Source organism: Solanum stenotomum, chromosome 5 (genome assembly GCF_019186545.1).
Source record: "Solanum stenotomum isolate F172 chromosome 5, ASM1918654v1, whole genome shotgun sequence".
Classification (NCBI taxonomy): domain Eukaryota; kingdom Viridiplantae; phylum Streptophyta; class Magnoliopsida; order Solanales; family Solanaceae; genus Solanum; species Solanum stenotomum.
Genome location: NC_064286.1, coordinates 49,087,420 through 49,112,028, shown reverse-complemented (window position 1 = coordinate 49,112,028; position 24,609 = coordinate 49,087,420). Strand labels below are relative to the sequence as shown.

The 24,609-nt window shown below is 33.1% G+C and overlaps 3 protein-coding genes and 1 pseudogene across 3 annotated transcripts; all 4 read right to left on the bottom strand.

The window, feature by feature from the left end:
* Positions 1–82: 82 nt before the first annotated feature.
* Positions 83–2,059, bottom strand: LOC125864094 (receptor-like protein 6; annotated as a pseudogene).
* A 1,316-nt stretch (positions 2,060–3,375) lies between these two features.
* Positions 3,376–7,721, bottom strand: LOC125864093 (receptor-like protein 6). The gene is made up of 2 exons (XM_049544029.1): positions 5,213–7,721; positions 3,376–3,620 (listed from the first exon to the last, which is right to left on the bottom strand). The coding sequence occupies exons 1-2, from the start codon at positions 7,719–7,721 to the stop codon at positions 3,376–3,378; spliced, it is 2,754 nt and encodes a 917-aa protein (XP_049399986.1).
* Positions 7,722–9,208: 1,487 nt separating this feature from the next.
* LOC125864954 (putative receptor like protein 25) lies at positions 9,209–10,312 on the bottom strand. The gene has a single exon (XM_049545101.1). The coding sequence runs from the start codon at positions 10,290–10,292 to the stop codon at positions 9,318–9,320; it is 975 nt and encodes a 324-aa protein (XP_049401058.1). The 5' UTR covers positions 10,293–10,312; the 3' UTR covers positions 9,209–9,317.
* Positions 10,313–19,390: 9,078 nt separating this feature from the next.
* LOC125865946 (pyruvate decarboxylase 1-like) lies at positions 19,391–22,037 on the bottom strand. The gene is made up of 6 exons (XM_049546215.1): positions 21,468–22,037; positions 21,218–21,381; positions 20,368–21,018; positions 20,167–20,284; positions 19,874–20,062; positions 19,391–19,794 (listed from the first exon to the last, which is right to left on the bottom strand). Exons 1-6 carry the CDS (start codon positions 21,984–21,986, stop codon positions 19,624–19,626), a joined length of 1,812 nt encoding a protein of 603 aa, XP_049402172.1. The 5' UTR covers positions 21,987–22,037; the 3' UTR covers positions 19,391–19,623.
* Positions 22,038–24,609: the final 2,572 nt, after the last annotated feature.

The following is a 24,609-nucleotide window of genomic DNA, read 5'->3' as shown; positions in this document are numbered from 1 at the left end:
AAGAATATTCTCAATCTCCATCTCCTGACCTTTGAGAGTTAAAGTCACTCTATTTCGATAGTAGAGGCCACAGTTGATGAATTCAACTTCCAAGTAGTGTAGTCGTGGCTCTGGATTTCTGCTCTTCATCATGCCTTCCAAGCTCGAGAAGTAATGTGGTAGCAGTGCTCCCCTGAAATTGTTGGAAGCAATAGCTACAATTTGAAGCTTCGGCCATGTTTGATTAGCTATACGACACTGGAGATCTCCATAAAACTTGTTCGACCTTAGGACTAGGACGTGCAAACTGGGTAATTTTTCAACATACATGGGAATGTATCTCTAATCTTGTTGTTTCCAATGTCCAAAACCTCCAGTAATGCACATCTTTGCAGGGATCTTGGAACTTTTCCTTCTAAGTTATTATTGCTGAGGTCTAAAGTTTTCAAACTGCAGTTTGACAAAAATGTATCAAGAATAATGCCACTTAGTCTGTTTCTCCCTAGATTCAGCACTGAGAGATAGTCAAACATTTGAAATAGACATGGAGGTAGTTTGCTGTTTATGGAATTGTTTGACACATCAAGAAATTGAAGCTGATATAGATTGCATATGGAGGAGGGTATTGATCCTGTAAGTTTATTATTGGCAATTGAAAGGTAGATAAGAGAAGTAGGTACAATGGGTATATTGCCTTTGATCCTGTTGTTATGCAAGTCAATGACACTCCATAATTCCGAAGATGTGTCGTAAGGTTCTTCCAGAGCCTCGAGGAAATTGCAAGAAAGATTCAGATAACTTAAACTAATACTCCAAATCCAGCTGGGTACTTGTCCTGAAATATTGTTGTATGAAAGGTCTAATGCAATCATGAGTGACTGGTTTTTGAGTTCCGGGAACTTTTGCAACTGGCATGATGCCAAGTTCAGTTCACTCATTTGGGGAAAGGGAAATGAGGTTGAATTACTACCTTGTACATCAATTCTCAAATTGTTGTAAGAAAGGTCAAGCTTTTTGAGCCTAGGAAGTCCCTTTATCGCTTCAATATTAATGGTCCCACTGAAGGAGTTGGAAGAAAGTGAGAGTTTTGAAAGCCTATTGAGTTTAAAGATAGACCGGGGGATCGATCCATTTAGATAGTTATTGCTCAAGTCAAGTTTATACAAAAAAGAGGAGGACGCGTTAGCAAATTCATGGACTTCTCCACTGAAGTGATTATTCTGAAGTTCAAGCACCCGCAATGATGGAATGGAAACACAACTGTCGGAAGGGTCCCACCGATAGAATTGTCTTCCAAGTATAGATATTCAAGCTCTGAAAGACCTCCAAAATGAGTAGAAGAAAGTGGACCTGTTAGATTGTTATGAGAAAGGTCAATGTAATTGAGCTTCTTTGCCTTATGAAATAGTGGGATTGAGCCAGTAAAGCTATTGGATGAAAAGTCTAAATAAACTAAATCTCTTAGATTTCCCATTTTTGATGAGATAGGTCCAAAGAAATTGCATGAACTTAAGTCAATCTCGGTTAAGGTTGTGAGCGTTAGCAATTGTATGCGGAAGTAAACCTTTGAAGTTTGTGCTGCCAAGCCCTAACTCCCTTTATGAACCATTCTGTGAAAAGTCAGGTAAAGTGCCAGTGAGTTTTTCATTGCCATATAAATGAAGCTCCTGTAGAGTTGGTACCTGAAAGATCTTATTCGGAAATTCACCTTCTCAAGTTGCAGTTACTGAGACTGAGGATTGTCAATTTTGTAAAATTTGCTAGAAATTCAGGAACTATAGTGGACAAGTTGTTGTCATCCAGACGAATGACTGAAAGGAAATGAAGATTTAAGAGGACGGGATCAAAAGGGCTTGAAATGCCACAATTTGTCATGATTTAACACTCTTAACTGAGGCAGAGATGAAGATAAAGTTGAGCACCACTCAATCCCCTTCAATGATATGTTCACTTCATCAAGATGAAGTTCTCTAAGATTTGGCAGGTTTCCAACCAGTGTCTTCAGATCTCCGCTCTCAAGCTTTAATGCGACATTAGAAACGTCAAGAAACGTTAACTTCATCAATCTTGACAATTCCATTGGAATCTGCCCACCAAAACCGGCATATGACAAATTCAGGTATGTTAAGTTTGTGAGATTATAAACTTCTGTTGGTATTTGAACGAAGCATTGACCAAAATAAGTTATTTTAAAAATCAATTCACCAAACTAATACGTTTTTTAATTTTTTTACAAAAGTAGTATAAACGTATTTCATGGTAACAGTTTAGGTTATTTTTATTTTAAAAATTCAACGGACAAAAACTGACAGAGATGACGACGTTAAATGAATAAACGTTACTCACAATAACTTTTGTTGAGAATCCAATCACGTCAACCTTGCAAATGCAGAATCAAATCATGCAAATGTAAAGCGTTACTCATAGTAACGTTTTACCTCAAAAACATGACTGTCAGTTACAACACTCTGTTAAAGTCATATTCCTCCATTTTTTAAACTGACCACATGTGATTATAAAATAAATGTTGTGGTAAGGAATGTTTTGCATATTCCAACAATACTCAACAAAACTTTTACTTGTTTTGCCCATTGTTAAAATAATATTCACAAAACTTCATTAGGTATGAATTAAATAAGTCAAGTTTATCATATTATGTTAAGTTCTTACTATAGCTTTAAAATTATTTTTCTAATTTATTAATATTATTTTAAAAAATCTCTTAATAATATGATAAACTTGACGTATTTAATTCATACCTGATGAAGTTTTGTGAATATTATTTTAACAATGGGCAACACAAGTAAAAGTTTTGTTGAAAATTGTTGGAATATGCAAAACATTCCTTACAACAACATTTATTTTATAATCACATGTGGTCAGTTTAAAAAATGGAGAGATATGACTTTAACAAAGTATTGTAACTGACAGTCACGTTTTTGAGGTAAAACGTTACTATGAGTAACGTTTTATAGCTAAATTTGCATGAGTCGAAGACCCGTGATTGGATTCTTAGTACACGTTACTCATGGTAACGTTTTGCACCTAAAAAGTTATTGTGAGTAACGTTTTAGGTGTAAAACGTTACTATGAGTAACGTTTTAAATTTGCAGGATTTGATTCTGCATTTGCAGGATTGACGTGATTGGATTCTCAATAAACGTTATTGTGAGTAACGTTTTACACCTAAAACGTTACTCATAGTAACGTTTATTCATTTAACGTCGTCAGCTCCGTCAGTTTTTGTCCGTTGAATTTTTAAAATAAAAATAACCTAAAACGTTATCATGAAGTACGTTTATACTACTTTTGTAAAAAAATTAAAAAGCGTATTAGTTTGGTGAATTGGTTTTTAAAATATCTTATTTTGGTCAAAACACCGTATTTGAACAGAGTTTAAATATAAGCCAAATTCAGTTTCTCAAGATACTGAAGATCGAATAGACTGGTTGGATTCTCAAGTCCGCTGAAAATTGCTTCGTTGTCCAGTTCCAAAACAAGCGCATGACCTTTCTGATCACAACTTACAGCTGGCCACTGGCAGCAGTCAGTGTTTTGATCCCATCTTACCAGTTTGGTTGACAAAGATGAGTCGAATGTAAGGCCATTCTTGAGTTTAAGCAACAACGCCTTTTGATCACCTAAACAATGACCATACACTGGAGAATTAATCAAAAAAAACTCCACCAGCATGGTGATGAAAGAAAGCTGTAGCATGAGTGATATTTTCATTGTGAGGCAAGGTTTTAAAATGCAGNTGGTTGACAAAGATGAATCGAATGTAAGGCCATTCTTGAGTTTAAGCAACAATGCCTTTTGATCGCCTAAACAATGACCATACACTGGAGAATTAATCAAAAAAAGCACCACCAGCATGGTGATGAAATAAAGCTGTAGCATGAGTGATATTTTCATTGTGAGGCAATGTTATAAAATGCAGTAATGATATGTTGCATGTATGCAAATCATATTGGCCGGCACACGCAAAAAAATATTAAGCAAAGACAAGGAATGAGCAACTAAAGTTACTCCAATTTTGAGTTTTGAAAAAGTCAAGACAGCATCACCATTTTGTCTAATGAGGTCCTACTTCAGATGTTTTAAAATACAAACAAAGTTGATGTTTCTGTCTTTTAGTTTATGCATAAGATGGTGAGGAAGGCTACTTATCTAGTCTTTAGTCTCAAAATAGACAAATTTCAATTTGGTTTTCTGTTGACTTGGGTTGTGCATATGCAAGTCAACCTAAAATGTTAATCACACAAGGGTAAATCTGAAAACTTCCCAGAATTTACCTTGTCTGAATACAACAATCAGAAGTTTTTCCAATTTTATCTTATGCTCATATTTAACCAACACTTTCTTAAACCTGTATACTTGATCTGTAGATGATACAAAATGAAGTGTCTACTGAACCTAATAATTGCGTATATATTCTCTCTCGTGGGCATCCATTAATACACACAAGTCATACAATCCAATTGGCATATCCAGCAGTCTTTATCTAGCAAGGAATTATGAAATTCATCATTTACCTATCTTTGATAGTCTAATCAACATTGAAATGGATCTCCTGGCTAACATTAGGTAAAATCATTCATACATAACTCAAAAAGATTAACTCGAAAAAGTTACTCATAAAAGTACCAAGTTAAACTAAATATTGCTTTTGTATGCAGATGTGCAGCTCTATATGTAGCTTGTGATTTAGAACCAAAACTAACTGAAACAACTTAGACAAGAAAACGTAAGTACAAGTAATCATGTGCAATCTAGTAGGATAAGCATTAACCATGATCGCTACTTCTCTATTCGGCTTAATACAAAACCAACCCCTAAAACTTGTCAAAATATTTCATTTAGACACTCGAATTGAGCCCTATTTCAATTGAACATATCAACTCCTAATAATCACTTTAAGAGAGAGTGTGAAGAATTAAAGTTGGGTCTTTGGAGTTGCAAAAAATCCTCAATAATTAGTAGAGCTTCTGAAATTTTGTAGATTACTATCTTTGATATTTGTTATACTTAAATAAATGTGTAGATATTGTAGAGCCTTGCCAGATCATCATAAAAATTATTTCCTATATTCAAATTCACACACCATATATTGACCAGAGTATTATGAACTCCTTCAAACAGAATGTAAACGATCAAACATCAAAGCTATACTATAGCCTTATTTTTCTTGACCTCCTTTGGTTTTTATTCTTTCTCCTCCTTTTGTGCTGACCCAAAATTCTTAAAAGAAGTCCATCAACGAGCTCATTGTATCTTTGGCTATGCAAAAGAAGCCAGGTTGCGATACCAAAAGCCATAGAAGATCCCAAGGAAAAACTTATATATTTCCCATCAATTTCATGTTCAGAATGGCTGTTAGGTTGTGACGATCCGTCCACTTTGGTTTCACTGCACGTTGTATTTAAAGGAAAGTCGCACAACCCAATGTTCCCTTCAAAGGAATCTGCTGAGAATGTCTGAAATTGGTTGCCACTTGGAATCCTACCAGAAAGTTGATTAAAAGATAGGTTCAAGAAAGCAAGAAATGTCAGACTCACGAGCTCGTCTGGAATTCTCCCGCTTACATGGTTAACTGAGAAATCTAAGGATTCAAGCTGAGTCAACTTTCCAAGAGCCTTTGGTATTCTTCCAGTCAAAGCATTGTGTGAGAAGTTAAGATGGATAAGTGATTTGAGATCTCCCAATGTCTCAGGTATCTCCCCTTGAAAGTTGTTGCAAGAGAAATCAATGGATGTTAAAACTACAAGAATTTTCACATATTCCAATGTTATACCTTTAATAGTTAAAGTCACCTTGTCTTGATACAGACTATCAATATGCAAATAATGCTCCCCCGGGTCTGGATTTCTGCTTTGCATTATGCCTTTCAAGTTCGAGAAGTATTGTGGTAGCATAGCACCGCTGAAATTATTGTAAGCAAGATCCACAATTTGAATACTTGACCAGGTTTGATTCGCGATAGGACACTGGAGATTCCCATGGAACTTGTTCGACCTCAATACTAGTACATGCAAATTGGAAAAATAATTTAACATGCATGGGAATGTATCTTCAATCTTGTTGTTTCCAATGTTCAAAACCTCCAAAGGTTCACATCTTAGCAGGGATCTTGGAACTTTTCCTTCTAAGATATTGCTGCTGAGGTCTAAAGTTCTCAAACTACAATTTAGTGGAAATGTGTCTGGAATAGTGCCACTTAGTTTGTTTCTCCCAAGATTCAGTACTACAAAACGGTCAGCCTTTTGGAATAGACACGAAGGTATTTTGTTGTTAAAGGTGTTGTTTGACATATCAAGAAATTGAAGTTGATTTAGATTGCATGTGAAAGAGGGTATTGATCCCGTAAATTCATTATTGGCAAGTGATAAGAAAGTAAGACCACCTGCCCATCTACTACGGTGATATATAGCAGCACTGTCAGGTGGTAGAAAGGGTGGATTACCCTTGATCCTGTTGCAACTCAAATCAATGGAAAGAGGAGTGGTAGACATGTAGTAAGGTTTTTCTAGAGACTCCAGGAGATTGTGAGAAAGATTCAGAATTCCAACTTTCCAAACCCAATTTGGTATTCCCCCTCTAATTTTGTTGTCCGAAAGGTCTAATTCAAATAAGAATGATTGGTTTTTGAGATCAGGAAAATTTTGCAACTGGCATGAAGCCAACTTCAGGTGGTGCATCTTAGCTGGAAAGGGAAATGAGGTTGAATTACTTACAATTCTCAAGTTGTTGTAAGAAAGGTCGAGGGTGTTTAGCCTAGGAAGTCCGCTAATCGCTTCAAGATTAATGGTCCCATTGAACGAGTTGGAAGAAAGTACTAGTTCTGAAAGACTTTTGAGTTGAAAGATAGACCGCGGAATGGATCCATTCAGATGATTATTACTCAAATCAAGTGTATCAAGAACAGAAGAGGATGCATTCGAAAATTCATGGATTACTCCACTTAAACGACTATTCTGAACACTGAGAAACTGCAAGGACGGGAGGGAAAGGAGAACTGCTAATTGAGTTTGAGTGGAAGAAAATGGACCATTGTTATTAGAAAGGTCAATGTAATTGAGCTTCTTTGCCTTATGAAAGAGTGGGATTGAGCCGGTAAAACTGTTGAATGACAAGTCTAGATGAACCAGGTCTGTGAGATTTCCCATTTTTGATGGAATATCTCCACTGAAATTGCAACCTGCTAAATCAAGCCGGGTCAAATTCCGAAGGTTAGCAATTGAATCTGAAAGGGAACCGGTGAATCCCGTGTAACTAAGCACTACTTCCCTTAATGCACTCTTTTGTGAAAATTCAGGTAAAGTGCCAGTAAGGTTTACATTAAATGATAAATAAAGCTCCTGAAGAGTCTGTACCTGAATGATTTTACTAGGAAATGAACCACGCAACTTGCAGTTCCGGAGACTCAAGGTAGTCAATTTTGTAAAATTTGCTATAAATTCTGGAACTCCACTAGTGATTACTTCGTCGTCCAGATCCAGAACAAGCACATGACCTTCTTGATCACAACTTACACCTGGCCACAGGCAACAATTGGTGTTTAGATCCCATCTAACCAGTTTGGTTGATTTAGAAGAATCGAAAGTAAGGCTTTTTTTGAGTTTAAGCAACAACGCCTTTTCATCGCCCAAACATTGGCCATGCACTGGAGAAATATTAGAACTAATCAGAAACACCACTAGCACAGTGATGTAAGAAAGTTGTAGCAGGAGTGATATTTTCATAGTGAGGCAATATTATGAAGTGAAGTATTGAAAATGATGATGAGTTCTATATATATACACTAAACAATCTTGGCCGGCACTCGCAAAGACAAGAAATTTTTTGGAAAAGTCAAGACAGCTTCATTGTTTTGTCTAATGAGGTCTTACATCAGATGTTTTAAAATCTAAGCAAAGTTGATGTTTCTGTCTTTTCTTTTACACATGAAACGACTTGACTAATTCCAATTTGGTATAATTTCGCTTTGTAGTTTTATGTTGACTTGGGTTGTGCATATGCAAGTCAACCTAATATCAGTAACATAAGGTATAAATTTACACAACTTAAGCTTGTAATTGACAATGACACATTCAATTTTTACAAGAGCATAAGTTGATGCGTTGCAATGCTTTGTTGTTTCTCAAATACAATAAGATGGAAACTTTGACATTTTGGTTTTAGGACGCGCCTAAATATATAAGTAGAGTATGATTATTAAGTGACTCCAACGATAAGAGTAAGCTAGGTGCAGGGGTTACAACCAAAAGAACAAATATTTAAATGTGTTTAACTCTGCCAACACTTCCTTAGACCTATATGTTTATTGTTTACCAGTTCATCAGGACTCAGTCTAAAGAACAAAACTTAATCTATGATGATTGTCGGAAGGTGACAAATATTAATGGCTTCAATAGTCAGAATTGCATAAATTTCATCTCGCGATTAGCATCAGGTAAAATATTGTCTTAACACAAAGACTAACTAAAAAATCACCGAAACCAATAGAGATCACTAATATATAGTCATCTTAAGAATTTGCAGAAAATAAGACCAATCTTTGTTAGCATGATGGACAGATTAGAATAGCTTTACATTATCTATGTAATAACTATATGTATTTGTGTAATTATGGTATTAATTGCCTCCCAGACATTGGAGTTATCCAGGGATTAATATAACAATATTTTTCAGAAACATTACAGCTAGGAGTACGTAGCATATCTTTTGTGGTGTAAATAGCAGATTTTTAGGCATGTAACTCCGATAAAATTAAACAGGAAACCCACCAATATATCTAATCAAGGATCTCCAAGACAATGAACTTGTTCAACTGACCATGTTCTGGCTTATAGGCAAGCTTTAGAACTTATTGCCTGATTGGCAGCATAAATTCTTCCCAACGAATTTTTCAAGATAAGGTCGTCTACTAAAGATTTTATCAAGCGGGAACAAAGTTTAAGATCGGAAACTTTGGGGACACTAGGCATAATTTCCTCCATAATTTTCTGGTTATTATATTTTTGGTCTAAGATCTGTTGGGGTATATTAGTGTGAAAATTTGTTGTTATCCCCGCGATTTGTTTTGATGTTTTGAGTATTGATAGTTGGAAAAATGATTGTAAACAATAAGAGGAGGAAATAAGGACTCTAGCAGTAATGTTTGTAAATAAGTAAAAGAGCCAAATAATTGAAAAATGATAAACAGATCATCATGAAAATTATTCCTTACATTAAAATTCAAACACCACTCTTCACCATACAGAAAACAAAGGAAAAACAAAGTGAACAATAGTATTATGAACTCCTTCAAACAGAACGTAAAAGATCAAACATCAAAGCTATACTTGACCACCTTCAAAGATTTTATTCATGCGCCTTTTTTTGTGTCGATCCAACATTCTGAAAAGAAGTCTATCAAGGAGCTCATTGTATCTTTGACTATGCAAAAGCAGCCAGATTATGATGCCAAAGCCAACAGAAGATCCCAAGGCAAAACTTATATATTTCCCTTCAATTTCATGTTCAGAATGGCTGCTAAGTAACTGTGATGATCCATTCACTTTGGTTTCACTGCACGTTTTCTTTAAAGGTAAATCGCACAACCCTGTGTTCCCTTCGAAGGAATTCGCTGAGAACGTCTGAAGTTGGTTACCACTTGGAATCCTACCAGATAGTTGATTAAAAGATAGGTTCAAGAAAGCAAGAAATGTGAGACTCACGAGCTCGTCTGGAATCCTCCCACGTAAATGGTTAACTGAGAAATCTAAGGATTCAAGCTGAATCAAATTTCCAAGGGCATTTGGTATTCTTCCGGTCAAAGCATTGTGCGAGAAGTTAAGATGGATTAGTGATTTGAGATCTCCCAATGTCTCAGGTATCTCCCCTTGAAAGTTGTTGCAAGAGAAATCAATGGAAGTTAAAACTACAAGAATTTTCACATATTCCACTGTTAGACCTTTGATAGTTAAAGTCACCTTGTCTTGATACAGATTATCAGCACTTAAGTACTGCTCCCATGGGTATGGATTGTTGCCCTGCATCATGCCTTCCCAGCTCGAGAAGTAATGTGGTAGCAAAGCACCGCTGAAATTATTGTAAGCAAGATCCACAATTTGAAGCCTTGACCAGGTTTGAATAGCAACAGAACACTGGAGATTCCCGTAGAACTTGTTCGACCTAATAACTAGGACATGAAAACTGTATAATTTCTTCAACATGCACGGGAATGTATCTTTGATCTTGTTGATTCCAATGTTTAAAACTTGCAAAGGTTCACATCTTTGCAAGGAGCTTGGAACTTTCCCTTCTAACATATTGTTGCTGAGATCTAAAGTTTCNACAATTATGAAACATATCTAATACAACTTTAATACAACTGCAATATAGTTCCATAAACTTCACCTTTTTCGAGTTTCAATCTAGTATTTCTCCTAAAATTAATTATAAACTTAACCAAACCCTCTTAAAATTGAGATATAAACTCCAAACGACATTTTCAATTATTTATAGGAACTACCTATCCAAACTAATCACAAATTCGTAAAGTTCAAATAATTAATTTCAAAATTTCAAAATTTGAAGCTTTATAATGACCATCAATGGTGAACTCTTGCTTCTGTAATTTTAGAGATTTGAAATTTCCGCTTAAAAACGTGATTTTGTACAAATTTTCGATCTTTCTGTTCCTCTTTTCATCTTGTTTTTGGGTAAAAATAGTAAAATATGGGCAAAACCTGATTTGAGGATAGTTATTTAATTGAAAAGTTCAAAGAAGAAGAAGAAGAATAAAAAAAAAGGAAGATAAATAATGTCAGTGAAAGAGACGAAGAAGCAGAAGAGTAAAAAGAAGAAGAGGAAAAGGGCTGAGAAAGAGGCGATGACAACTGTACAATAAAAAAAATTATATTTAGTTAGAAAAATTATGTTGGCATAGATGGTAAATATTTTTATAATATAGCATATTTATGTGATTTACCCATAAAAATAATTAGGAGAAATAGTAATTAATGTTAAGGATATATATATATATATATATTATTTTATATTTTTTTTTAAAAAATATTTTTTAATATAATAGACAAGTAAAAAGGAACAATAACATATCATGTGCGAAATTTCACATAGTTGAATCTGAAAATGATAAAGTATACATAAACTTTATCTCAATATTATAAAGATAGAGAAATTATTTTTGAAAGACATTCGACATAAGTAACGCACGACAAAATAATTTGAATTTCAAAATTATTTTAAACTACCAAATCTTGTGAGTGGGGCCATTTTTTAAAAAAAATATTAGCTGTTAATCCAATTCAAGAATTCGCACATGATTTTGGTGTTACGATAATTCCGTAGATATTCGATTGTGTGGTCTGTAACAAATATATTTTTGGAAGGACATGAAAGATTATTATTTGTTTAACCAATTTTTATTTTTATTTTTAGATTTTTAGTTTTTTTAGATAATTTATAGTTATAATTTATAAGGGGTTGCTCAGTAAAGTGTATAAGAATAATGATAAATAGAGTATTAATATTATTCGTATTGTTTAGTAATATTGATATTAGTTATGCTGACATTAATTATGTTGAAATTCTTTTGTTTGTATCCTTTGATTTGGTGTACTAAAAATGACATGCATTGTATATTTTTTTTTTAAAAAAAACATTATTTTCTAGGGATCAATGAAATTCTCATGATTAAACGAGTTTCAATTACTCTCTCTGTCTCATTTAGTTGATTGTTTTCCTTTTTTACATGCATATTAAGAAATCATAAATAAGAAGATAATTTTACTGATTCACCCCTTAAAAAAACTTCTTGGGAATTTTACAAACAAATGTGAACACTTTAAAAAAGAATTAATTGCAAGGGTAATATACTTTCTCCGTTCCTTTTTAGTTGTCATACTGCGCATTTCGGGGGCCAATTTGACTAATTTTCAAATCTAAATTGAATTACATTTGTTCGATATCTTAAAATAAAACTATAGATATTCAAAAACTATACATAAAGTACTATAAGTTGCAACATTTTGCATGTCAATATGATGAAAAAAAAATATCTTAAAATGTTGGTCAAAATTCATAACATTTGATTCTCAAAAAGGAAACTATGACAACTAAAAGGAGTACAGGGAGTAGAAAAATTTAATTAATGATTTCTTGATTTAGTAAGAAGGACAATTAATATAAAACAATAAGATGATTAACTAATATGAAACCGAAAAAGTATATCTTAATTTTTTAGTAAGCACATAGTAGGTGGAAAAGTGTCATTAAGAAATTATTTCCTCAATCATTTTCCCAATATATTTTATTTTATTATAAATAAAAAGCATTGTAAACCTATCAACTTAATTGTGTCTTCAAACCTTCTAAAGTTGTCTTTCTTTCCCTCTTAACATTTTTGTCACATAAAAAATGGATTTTAATGACCAAATTCAAGTTAAAATCATGTCCAAAAAACTCATAAAACCATCCTCACCAACACCAAATTACCTCCAAAATTACAAATTATCTTTTTTTGACCAACTAGTTGAGCAAACACATATGCCTTTTGTTTTATTTTATCCCAAAAATAACTCTCAAATTACCACTAATACTATTGTACAACATCTTGAAGAATCACTTTCTAGGATTTTGACTCATGTATATCCTGTTGTTGGTAGATTTCATAAACATAAATCTTCAATTATTTGTCAAGATCAAGGTGTTACATTAATTAAAGCCAAGGTAAATCGTCGTATGGATGATGAATTTCTACAACAAGCACACAACAACTTGGATTTCGTCATGGAATTTTGGCCACGTAACATAAAGGATGTGAACGTGACTAATTTATTCATGACACCAATCATGTTTGACGTTTGTACAAATCACGATTATCCAATGTCAATAATGAATTAAACAAGTAATCTAATAGTAACAAATAATAAACTACAAAATGAATTAAATTTGCGTTAAAAGTGTATTACACAATATTAAAGTTGAATTAGAAGAGAAATTAACAATGAAAAATGTAACTAACGAAAGACAAGACAATAATCTATAGACTGAATTAAACTTGTATTATTCATGAATAAAATATGTATTATATGTGTCTTATAAATTATTTTGGTTTGTACCTCTAAGAGCATGATTGATGTTTGCAATATGTATTGTGTCTATGTTATAAATGTATTACAAGTTTGTTACTTAAATTATTTTGGTTGATATCACTAAAAAGGAGTGAAGTTTTTAATATTTATTATAAATGTATTATTCATGATTTTAATACAATTTTAATACAATTATGAAACATATCTAATACAACTTTAATACAACTGCGATATAGTTCCATAAACTTCACCTTTTTTGAGTTTCCATCTAGTATTTCTCCTAAAATTAATTATAAACTTAACCAAACCCTCTTAAAATTGAGATATAAACTCCAAACGACATTTTCAATTATTTGTAGGAACTACCTATCCAAACTAATCACAAATTCGTAAAATACAAATAATGAATTTCAAAATTTGAAGCTTTATAATGACCATCAATGGTGAACTCTTGCTTTTGTAATTTTAGAGATTTGAAATTTTCGCTTAAAAACGTGATTTTGTACAAATTTTCGGTCTTTCTGTTCCTCTTTTCGTCCTTTTTTTGGGTAAAAATAGTGAAATATGGGCAAAAACTGATTTGAGGATAGTTATTTAATTGAAAAGTTCAAAGAAGAAGAAGAAGAATAAAAAAAAAAGGAAGATAAATAATGTCAGTGAAAGAGACGAAGAAGCAAAAGAGTAAAAAGAAGAAGAGGGAAAGGGCTGAGAAAGAGGCGAAGACTACTGTACAATAAAAAAATGTTATATTTAGTTAAAAAAAATTATGTTGACATAGATGGTAAATATTTTTATAATATAGCATATTTATGTGATTTACCCAATGGCTAATTAGTATCCATCACATTGCATTTTGTGTGTGTATTAATCATACAAAACTTAACATTTTAGTGTGGACATCCAATTTACAACAGATTTGAGTTTTGGCAAATGAAAAGTATTTTTGTATTTATGAAAAGAGATATCAAGGACTATGTAAGGTTTTTTGTCAAACGAAAAATAAAATAGAGGTCAATGAGTTAATGGAGCATATTATCGAATTAAAATAAGCAATTATTATTTTTTAGTGTAAAGGTGTAAGCTTTGTGATTGGCAAAATCAAGATTTTCACTAGGAAACTAAGAAAATGAGATTTTCGCTAAGAGATTTACATTGTAAATATGAATAAGTTGAAAAGATTCAATATATTTTTATTACACCTCTTCAACTTATTACGTTTACATTTTGATTCTTTCAATAAAAATCTCATTTAATTATGTATAAACAGTATAATTTGTTGTCATCAAAGAAAATTCAAATGTATCTCTTGGCTCATACTAGCTCCGCCCATAGGATCATGATTACATTTAGTGTATCGATTTTTTATTATTATTTCTTGTCAATGTAATATGGAAAGATTATTCACTGAGTATCGAACAAAAACGACATTGTAGAGTATGTCACAAGAGGGAAAATCACTTTTCTATCTGTTATGCCGTAATTTTACTATTTTTAGAAAAAATTACTTTTTGAAATGTTCTAACTTCTAAGTATAAAACAATTTGACAAAAATACTTAGAAAAGAGTCGCCACTTAATTTTTTAAAGAAATTAAGAAAACTTATAATTTTCAAAGATTTAAACAGAAAAAATCATTTGAAAATACCAAAGAGGGTTCGAGGTTCAATTTACACTTCGAGAAGGGTTTAAGCATTCTAAGTGTCCGCTAACATGCGGTTGACCTGCGACTTGACTAAAATACATTTTGACTATTTTTTAGAAAAAATGATTTAACATAAGAATAATAATTTACAATATTCGGTTAACTTTGAGAAAAATAGTTAAATAAGTGAAACATTTTATTTCATTTTATTTTTTTAGAGAAAGGGACCCAAAATGAAACATTTGACTCGAAATACAAGTGATTAGAATATTAATAAAACTAGATTAATTAGAATTTATTTACTTCATTTTGAAATAATAATTTAAACCAATTTAATAAATTAAAGCATGAAAATCATTTTAAATTAATTGACTAACCTTTTTGAGAAAATGACTAAGTAAGTATATATATATTTTTTTAATTGATTGAAAAGGTTTTGACTAACATTTTTAAAGTTTATTTGAGAAAAATACTTTAACTTAAAAACAATTTTAAAATGAATAAAATGTTATTAAGTGAAATATTAAAGAAGATCTCTTTTTAAGGACCAAAGGTTTAACTTAATAAATTTTTGACCAATATACTTAATTAATAAAATAAATGAACACAAAAACATGAAATATATTAAAATTAAACCAACACCAAGAAAATAACTCATCTTTTGGGAAATTTCATTAAGTTGATTAACAATTATAAAGTTAGAGTTAAACAACAAACAATAAATAATCACAATTAAATAATTTAAAGAGTAAGGAAGAAATTGAATTTGGGCCTCCTTTTGGGTCAATTTCGCTGGAATTTTTGGGGTTTAATCCTAAACCCGTTTTCGTATACACCTGATGTATATTAGTGTATATTAGCATGTATATCAGCCATTTCCATGTATATCTTCCCTCCAAACACCTGTATTTCGCCTCATCCCTGTAATCCTGCATTTTTGACATGTATATTGATGTATACTGAATGTATACAGTGTATATTGAATGTATACTGTTCATCTTAGAATTTTTGGAGGCTTGTATTTCGACTGCAGCCTTGTACCCCTGTCCATCCGCTTTCAAAACTCGAACATGATGACAGCTGACTCAATAAAAAAGAGGAGTGTTGGGTTTCAACCCAACTCGGGATGCAAGGAATGAAGGAGAGAGTCCCAAATTGGACTCAGAACAAGAGATTCATGCAAGGAAAACAAAATGATAAGAATTAGAATGGTAATTCAAACAACTCGAAATCATTCACAGTGAATGATGAGAGACACATTACAAGAAGCATTTAATAAGCCATAACAAAATGAATTAACAAATAAAGCTAAGTATCCACCAGTAACAAGTCAAGCATTTATTAATTTAAGAACAAATAGTTGTTGGAAAACATATGTATAGTAACCAATGCATACAAAAATAAAAATGATAATAATAAATAAAAGAGAAAAGAAAAAAAAAAGCAGTGGGGGCATGAATCATGTTGACTATGAGCATCAAAGATTAAATTATATGCACCAAATTGCATATAGTTAGTTGATTTGAACTCAAAAAGATCCTAAGAATGAGTAAGGCACACTTCAAAGGACATTAGCTCACATAAATAAATTCATACAATAAATAAAAGAACATGCTAAGGTGAAGATTAATGAATACTTGTTCGATTAGGAATCACAACGGAAGATATTGAGCTCACTTGTAACACTGCATATACATGGATATTCACAACTTTCTTCCAACTACAAAAAATTCCAAACACTTAAACAAACTACAGGTGAGCAAACAGAGATACACTTCTACTTGGAACACCAAATGCTACTAAATTAAGACATTCTTTTGAACAGCAAGTTGATGACCAACATTTCGGCTAGCATCCAACACAAAGAAAACGAAAACTTGATCCAAAACACAACATGTTGAGCATTAGGATAATCACGAAATTTAAAAATAGAGAAGACAAGCTCTTGCATCCAACAAANNAATCACAACTGAAGATATTGAGCTCACTTGTAACACTGCATATACATGGATATTCACAACTTTCTTCCAAATACAAAAAATTCCAAACACTTAAACAAACTATAGGTGAGCAAACAGAGATACACTTCTACTTGGAACACCAAATGCTACTAAATTAAGACATTCTTTTGAACAGCAAGTTGATGACCAACATTTCTGCTAGCATCCAACACAAAGGAAACGAAAACTTGATCCAAACCACAACATGTAGAACATTAGGATAATCACAAAATTTAAAAATAGAGAAGACAAGCTCTTGCATCCAACAAAATAGACGATACAACACGCAATTTCATATCACCTAATCTTGAGATTCTGCCTTCATTTTAGAGGGAAGCCAAACACCAATAGTAATAAAACTTCAGTGAAACATTTGACACTAAAAGACTATGAAAACTTAAACATGAGTATTCAACGACATTCAAACAAGCGAACTCGAGATGAGGGCTAGCGAAATAGCCTTAAAATTACCATTGAGAAGCAGCGAAGCTAGGCAAAAAAATAGCAAAATTTGAAACGACATTAGGAGTAGACAACGAAATTGCTAAAGAACACAGATACTGCACATCACTATCCAGGAATTTAATAACAAACAACAGCAACACAGACCTCCGAGACACCGAAAACATCATTTTGAAATATTAAGGACAAAAATATTGTAAAGGAGGAAGCGTTACCTTTCCGGGGGCAGCGAACTAGAAACGACGAGCTTTGGACAATGATTCTTCTACCACGAAATTCAAATACTAATAATAGCAAGCCAAGAAGTTCAAAAATAGCTACGAACAGAGATTTCCTTAGAACCTAGGATTAGAGAATCGCTTGAAATTTTTCAATTGTAAAACGACTATTGCTTCAAAACTAAACTCCAAAACCGTGTCCCCCATCCCTTGAGCATAGGGAACTATTTATAGGGAAATATTAGGCGATTTGGGGGGGGGGGGGGGGGGGGGAATCCGTTGGAAAATTCAAACAAAAATTTGAATTACTTCTGCTCTTTTCGAAGCAACAGTAAAGGAAATGGGAAAAAGCTGAATTTCGCGATTGGGTGGGATTTTCGGACGTTGATGGACTGCTGGATTTCACACGCAAGGAAGAAAAAGAAAACGTGCAGGGGGTGGGGTCGGTTTGGTGTTGTTTGGAGTCGTTGCTGGTTTCGTGATTTCTAAATTTATCGCATGAAGAAGAAAAAGACCAGTATGGGCAATGGGGTCGTTTGGTATTGGGTATGTATGTTTACTGTTCGCTGATGGTTCTGGTTTCTGGGTTTGTTCACGTCCCACATAGAAGGAAGAAGAAACGTATAGGAGTGGGTTCGATTTTGGGTTGTTTTGGAATTGATGTGTATTGTATGTTGGGCGGGTGAAATTAATTTGAGAAAGGGAGAAATGGGCTGGAAATTTGAAATGAAAAGGCCCAAAAATGGGTCTTTCAAAGAATAAGGGAAAGTGGCTAAAATTGCAAAATAGCCATATGATTTAACAATTTAGCCAATTTGAATTTAGTCGGTGGGTTCGACCAAAAGCTAAATAGGATGAGTTTATATAAATTAATTAATGAACTTCTTAATTTTAACAAAGTAAAATAAGTAACTGAATTATGAACTAATAACTCAAAATATAAGTATTAACTAACTAAACCAATTAACCAACTAATTAAGTAAAATTAAATCTTTTTTGAGATGATTTTCGAATATTTATAAAATATAATAATTAATACATAATTATCTAAAACATGTATATTATTTGAAAAATTATAAAAAGTGACAAAACTATATAAAATAATTTGAAAGATATTTTGAATTTTATAAAGTCGATTATTTCAAATCGTTGGTAATTTAAGAATCTAGATGATTAGTCTATATTGTGGAGGTCCAAAATTGGGTGTCAACACTACTAGTCCACTTTTTTAGAAGGGGGAAAATATCTTAATTATGGTTTGTGGGGTGCGATTTGATTTGATATAAAAATAATTTTTTAAATAAAAATAAGAGAGAAGTATTAAAAACATCTCTAAACTTAGTTCAAATTATTAGTTTCATCGAATTATTGACAACCTTAAAAACACCCCTTTACTTGACTAACTAAACTTAGATACACTTCCGATACACTACACATGGAGAGCCTTTTCCTTTGTGAACATGCCCATAAGACACGACAAAAAAGCCAAAAATTGGGCTTCTAGACGCCTTACAATAAAGAAGCCCCAGCCCCTCGGTGTCTTATAGCAAGTGGTCTCAAATTATTATAGGAACATGAAGTTTTTAATAAAAACCGAGAGAAGTGTTGAAAACACCGCTAAACTTGACGAAAATCTAGGAGTGTATTTCACTAATGTTGCAAGATCGAGAGTGTATTTAGTTTCAATTGATCAAATAAAAACGTGTTTTTAAGGCTATCAATAATTCAAAAATGAAACTAATGATTTACTCCAAATTTAACGGTATTTTCGATACTTCCCTCTTAGAAATATTTATGTGCTCACTCAACAAATGCGATGTTGAACCAAAAATTGTCCTTGGTATGCAAAAAAATACATGAAATTATATACGAGGGAGTTTGACTAGGCACATAGTTTTAAGAAAGAAAAGAAGACTTTAAACACTTGTGGTTCAAAATGGATGATAGAAATTTGTTTGGCTAAATTATTTCATCAAGGATAAAGTAGACATTTTAAAGTTAAATTGTTACTTAATATACTAATATAGAAATTGTGATAAAAACATTGTTAAAATGAAAGAGACAACATTCCCAATGTTGACAATTTTATGAACATACAACACTAGCAACATACCCTACTGTTGATAGGAACTAGAAACTAAAAATGAAAGATAACATGGGAACTTGCCAACTTGAGAACAGTTGCGCGGTGATCTGAAACTTGTTATCCAACATTCAGACGTTTTACTGAGGATTTGGTGGACGACTATTAGCTGCTGAGACTCTAGAACCCCATTCAAGCAATTCTTTGCTAGTGTCATCCTTGTGAACAATCACTTCGATGAAGCACAAACTATCTTTCTTTGTTTCAGTTGCAGTTTCAATTGCTTCCACAAGCTCCTCTTCGCAACAAACCTAGTACAAGAATGCATTATTTTAGTTGAATAACTCTTTTTGACTCAACTAATGGTATAGGGATAGAGAAATTCCTCACCTTTGTTGTCCAACATTTTCCTTGCCCGTTGTGGATTGCATCGACTAGTCCAGTGTAATTCCAGTTCTTGATCACATTGTAAGGTCCGTCGTGAATCTCAACTTCAATTGTGTAACCACCATTGTTTATCAAGAAGATGATAGTCCTCTGACCACATCGCAGCATTGTTGAAATATCCTGAGCAGTCACCTACAACAAGTATTTGCCATACAGAATCATGAGAACGCGATGGAATGGATAAACACAACGAACTCATTGTGTTGAATTCAGTTCATAACACAAATCATTTTTACCTGAAAACTACCATCACCAATGAAAGCAATCACCCTCTTTTCTTTTGCTGCTTGTGCGTAACCAAGCGTTGCCCCAACAGACCAACCAATAGATCCATACTGCATTTGGAACTCGTACCTGAAAGAAAGCCAAAGGATATCAAATGTCATTATGATGAACACGGAAGCAAACGTCATTTCACATTGTTCTTCGGAGCTTACCCACATCCCTTGGGCAGTTTAAGTTTCTGGCAATTGAACCATGAATCCCCTGTCTCAGCAATCACAACCGTGTCACCGGACAACATCCTCTGAATGTGCTCAAAGAGAATATTAATCCTCAATGCCTCTTTAGGCTCACACTTGAGAGGATGTCCCTCTGGAACATAAATCCTTCGATAATTCTTGTAAGCAGTCGGGTTGAGCTTTAGCCTCTTGCCCAATGCAGCAAGGAAATCCTTCATTAGAATACAACCAAATGTAGGTCCATTACCAACAGTCACACAATCCGGCTGTACATTGATGGTTTTCTCTCTTTTAAGAAGCAGAGAATACCCAACAGAGCTATAGTCATTAAAAATAGGTCCAGCAAACAAGTAAGCATCAGCTGATTCCACAATTTCAGCACAGAAGGCCGTACTCACTGCACCCCAATAAGTTCCAATGAAATGAGGATGGTGCTCCGGAACCATCCCCTTAGCTGATGGCATAACTGCAACAGCATATCCACTTGCATCCGCTAATTCAACAAACGCATCGCACGCCTTTGCAACGCGCATTTTTGGCCCTCCCACAATGACTGGTTTCACAGCTTTGTTTAAAAACTCTGCAGCTGCCTCCACTGCTGCTTCCAAACCCATCTTATTACTCAATCTAATACCAAAAAACAAACCATACAAAGTAAATACCTTGTTCACATTAATTGCAAAACAGAACCAACACCAATGAATATGTTCATATTACAATACATATAAATCAAATTAGAATTAACATCTTAAACTTTCTGCGGAATCAAATAATGTCATACAAAAAGGAAAACAGAGCATATTATACGTCAATCAAAATTACATACCTGGGAGAGATGAAAAATGGAACAGGTTCACGGCTAAAAGTAGGGTGTGGAATCCCTGGCAAGTTACAACTTATGCTTATATAAACTGGCTTACTCTCTTTCAGCGACGTAGAGATCGCGGTATCAATCAGTTCATGTGCATCTTCTAAGTTATTCACTACAGCCTGAAAATTCAAAAACACGAAAGAAAAATTACTATCAATTCAAAACATGTATAGTATCAAATCTGTTCAATTCAGACCCAATCTACCTGGTAGCAAGTAACAGTTTGAAAGCAACGAAGTTCTTGAGTAAAATCAGGCAACCCAATAGTATGATGAAGGATTCTGTTAGTTCCATAATCATTCGAATTAGGGCCACCGACAATACAAATCAATGGAAGATTCTCACTATAAGCACCAGCAATAGCATTGAGAACACTAAGTCCACCAACAGTGAAAGTCACAACACATGCCCCAACACCACGAGCTCTAGCATATCCATCAGCAGCGTATCCAGCATTAAGCTCATTACAACACCCAACAAAATTAAGCCCAGGTTCATCAATTAAGTGATCCAGCAATGTCAGGTTGAAATCACCAGGAACACCGAAAACATCGGTGACCCCGACTTGGACTAAACGGCGTGCTATGTGACGACCCAGTGTGGATTCTGGCGAGTTGAAGGGAACGGCTGGATTGTGAATGGTTACGGCGTTAACCGTCGGTAAACAGCCCACGTCGGTGTGCGGTGGTTTACACGTGTCAATTGCTCCGATCTTCACGTCCATGATGAATTTGAGTGTTTTTTTTTTTATTCAGAAAATTGTAAATGATTATATGAGTAGTAAGTGCTACTTTTGTGTAGTTTTTTGGGTTTTATAAGAATGAAAAATTGTTAAGTAGAAAAACAGGGGGCGGCCTTTGGAATTTTTTGTTTTTGTTGGTTTCGGTTTTACTATTCAATTCTCTAAATAACAAAACACATGGGCGGTGGTTCAAGAGAAGAAACAGTGGGTAAGTGCTTAGAGTATTTTAGAATGAACTAGAAAAAGTTGATTTGAGTTGAAAAGTATTTGTATTTATGAAAAGAGATTCCAAGGACTAGGGAAGGTTTTTTGTCAAACGAAAAATAAAATAGAGGTCAAGGAGTTAACTGAGCACATAGCGAATTCAAATACTCAACTATTTTTTTGTAGAATAAATGTGAACTTTGAGAAAGTTCAAGCTCAAAATATGAAGATATAAGAAATTGAACGGAATTCAATATCCGCTGTATACACTAAAAAAATCATATCTAAAATAATATAATTTTTTATCATCAAAAGAATGTTCAATGAACTTTTGTAATTTTTTATGGGAAAATGCCTAAGTAGCCCTCAGCCTATGCTCAAAATTCCAGAGATATACCTAACTTTTACTAAGGTTCTATTATCCCCGAACTTAATTTATCTATAATATTCTATCCTTTTTCGGTTTACGTGGCACTATCCTTGAAAAAAATGTCAACATGCGCTGGGCCCACAAGATAGTGCCACGTAGGCCAAAAAGGGGTAGAATATTACATATAAAATAAGTTCGGGGGGGGGGGGGGGGGGGGGGGGGGGGGGTAATAGGACCTTAGTAAAGGTTAGGTGTGTCTCTGGGATTTCGGGTATAGGCTGGGGGTACTTATGCATTTTCCCATTTTTTATCATCAAAAGAATGTTCAATGAACTTTTGAACCCTTACTCACTTCGATTCTGATAGTAGAAGCATTGTTAAATTGTTTACAAAGATGTGTTTGAACTTACTTAGAGCACGTTTGGTAATGTGATATAAAATTATGATTTGAAATTTTGATATGAAGTTGAAGTTTTATTTGGACATGCGATTTGGACATTTTATGTTGTATGTTTTTTCATAAACATAAAAATCACATAAGTTGTAAAAACTATTTAACTATCTCATTTTTTTATACAATCTTACAAAATAAGTAAAAGTTTACAAAATCACATAATATACTATCACAAAGCTATTCTAAAAAATAACAATATTTATTGATCAAATTAATTTAATGAAAGAATAAAATTGAACATAAGTTGAAACTTAGTGTCTAGTCTTTAATAGAATTCCCTCACATGCTATGGGCGGACAATCTTCTTAGGTTAAACTTGTATTTCTCGATTATATGATTGAAAAGACGAACCAACATTGTTTCTATGAGCCATTTGTTAGTCAATTTAGTTGGTAAATAAATTTTATCAAAAAACAATGAATTTGATGAATATAAATGTAAAGTAGGAATTGATTTGAAGTAACAATAAATTCAAACTTGAGAAAAGGTTCATCGGTGGCATTCGATAAAAGTTTGACTCATCAATATCATTTCCGTTTGAGAAAAAAGTTCATCCATGTCATTATTTGTTAACTGAAATGTCATAGATGAGCCAAACTTTTAACATATGACATAGATAAGCTTTTTCTCAAACGGAAATGGCATATTTAAGTCTTTTTCCTTTTAAAAAAATGATTTGACTAATGACATGGCTGGAAATGACATATATGAGTATCTTTTAACGGATGACATAGATAAACATTTTCTCAAAGTTTGATGACATATTTGAGCTTTTTCCCTAATAAATTTTGTGTTTGTGAGAATAGTCGTTATATAAAATATAAATGGTTTAAAAAGTAATGATATGAATTACTATAAAGTTTATTCACATATGAAATAAATATTTAGTAGATATAAATATGAAGTTATTTTTACAAAATATAAACTTGTGGGTTAACTTCAATTTGTAAAATCACAAATAATAATTTGAAATTCTCAAATCATAATTTTTTTCAAAAATTTAAAATTTCATCTCATAAAATGAAATCGTCTGTCCAAACACTAATTTCATCTCATAATTTCATATGAAATCGCATATCCAAACGTCTACTTACATGAATCTTTACCTTAACCGATTTTTTTTTTATGTCTTTGTCAATGCAATATGAAATTATTTTATTTTCTATTCACCGAGAATCGAACAAAAACCACATAGTTCAGTACGTCACAGGAGGAAGAATCGCTTTTCTACTTGTGCACTTTTCCGCCGAAGAAGAGGAATTATACTAAATTATCGTTTTGTGCTTAATATAAAAAAAATAGAAAACTTTAATTTGAAATATTTATATGTTTATCCAGTATTTTAAAAGGTGAAGGCGTGAGGCAAAACGTTTTATAAAGTATAGGGTGAGACTTAAGTCCCGAGACGTAGAGAGTAAGTTTTATGGATCTACAAGGCGCAATCTCATGTGTATTCAATTTTATAATTCTATTATTAAAAAATAAACAAAAAGTAAAACTTTTAATCTTACAAATAAATTTGGGAAAATGCATAAGTACCCCCCAGCCTATGCTCCAAAATCCCTGAGACACACCTA

Bases quoted from the DNA above. Each gene is read 5' to 3' on its own strand.
- LOC125865946 (XM_049546215.1), bottom strand. From the start codon at position 21,986: ATGGACGTGAAGATCGGAGCAATTGACACGTGTAAACCACCGCACACC. The intron at 20,063-20,166 runs GTAAAAATGATT...TACTTGTTGTAG, and splicing joins TTGGTGATGGTAGTTTTCAG to GTGACTGCTCAGGATATTTC. The intron at 19,795-19,873 runs GTGAGGAATTTC...TTCTTGTACTAG, and splicing joins GAAAATGTTGGACAACAAAG to GTTTGTTGCGAAGAGGAGCT.
- LOC125864954 (XM_049545101.1), bottom strand. From the start codon at position 10,292: ATGTTAGAAGGGAAAGTTCCAAGCTCCTTGCAAAGATGTGAACCTTTG.
- LOC125864093 (XM_049544029.1), bottom strand. From the start codon at position 7,721: ATGAAAATATCACTCCTGCTACAACTTTCTTACATCACTGTGCTAGTG. The intron at 3,621-5,212 runs GTCAGCACAAAA...GTCATTGTTTAG, and splicing joins ACTTCTTTTAAGAATTTTGG to GTGATCAAAAGGCGTTGTTG.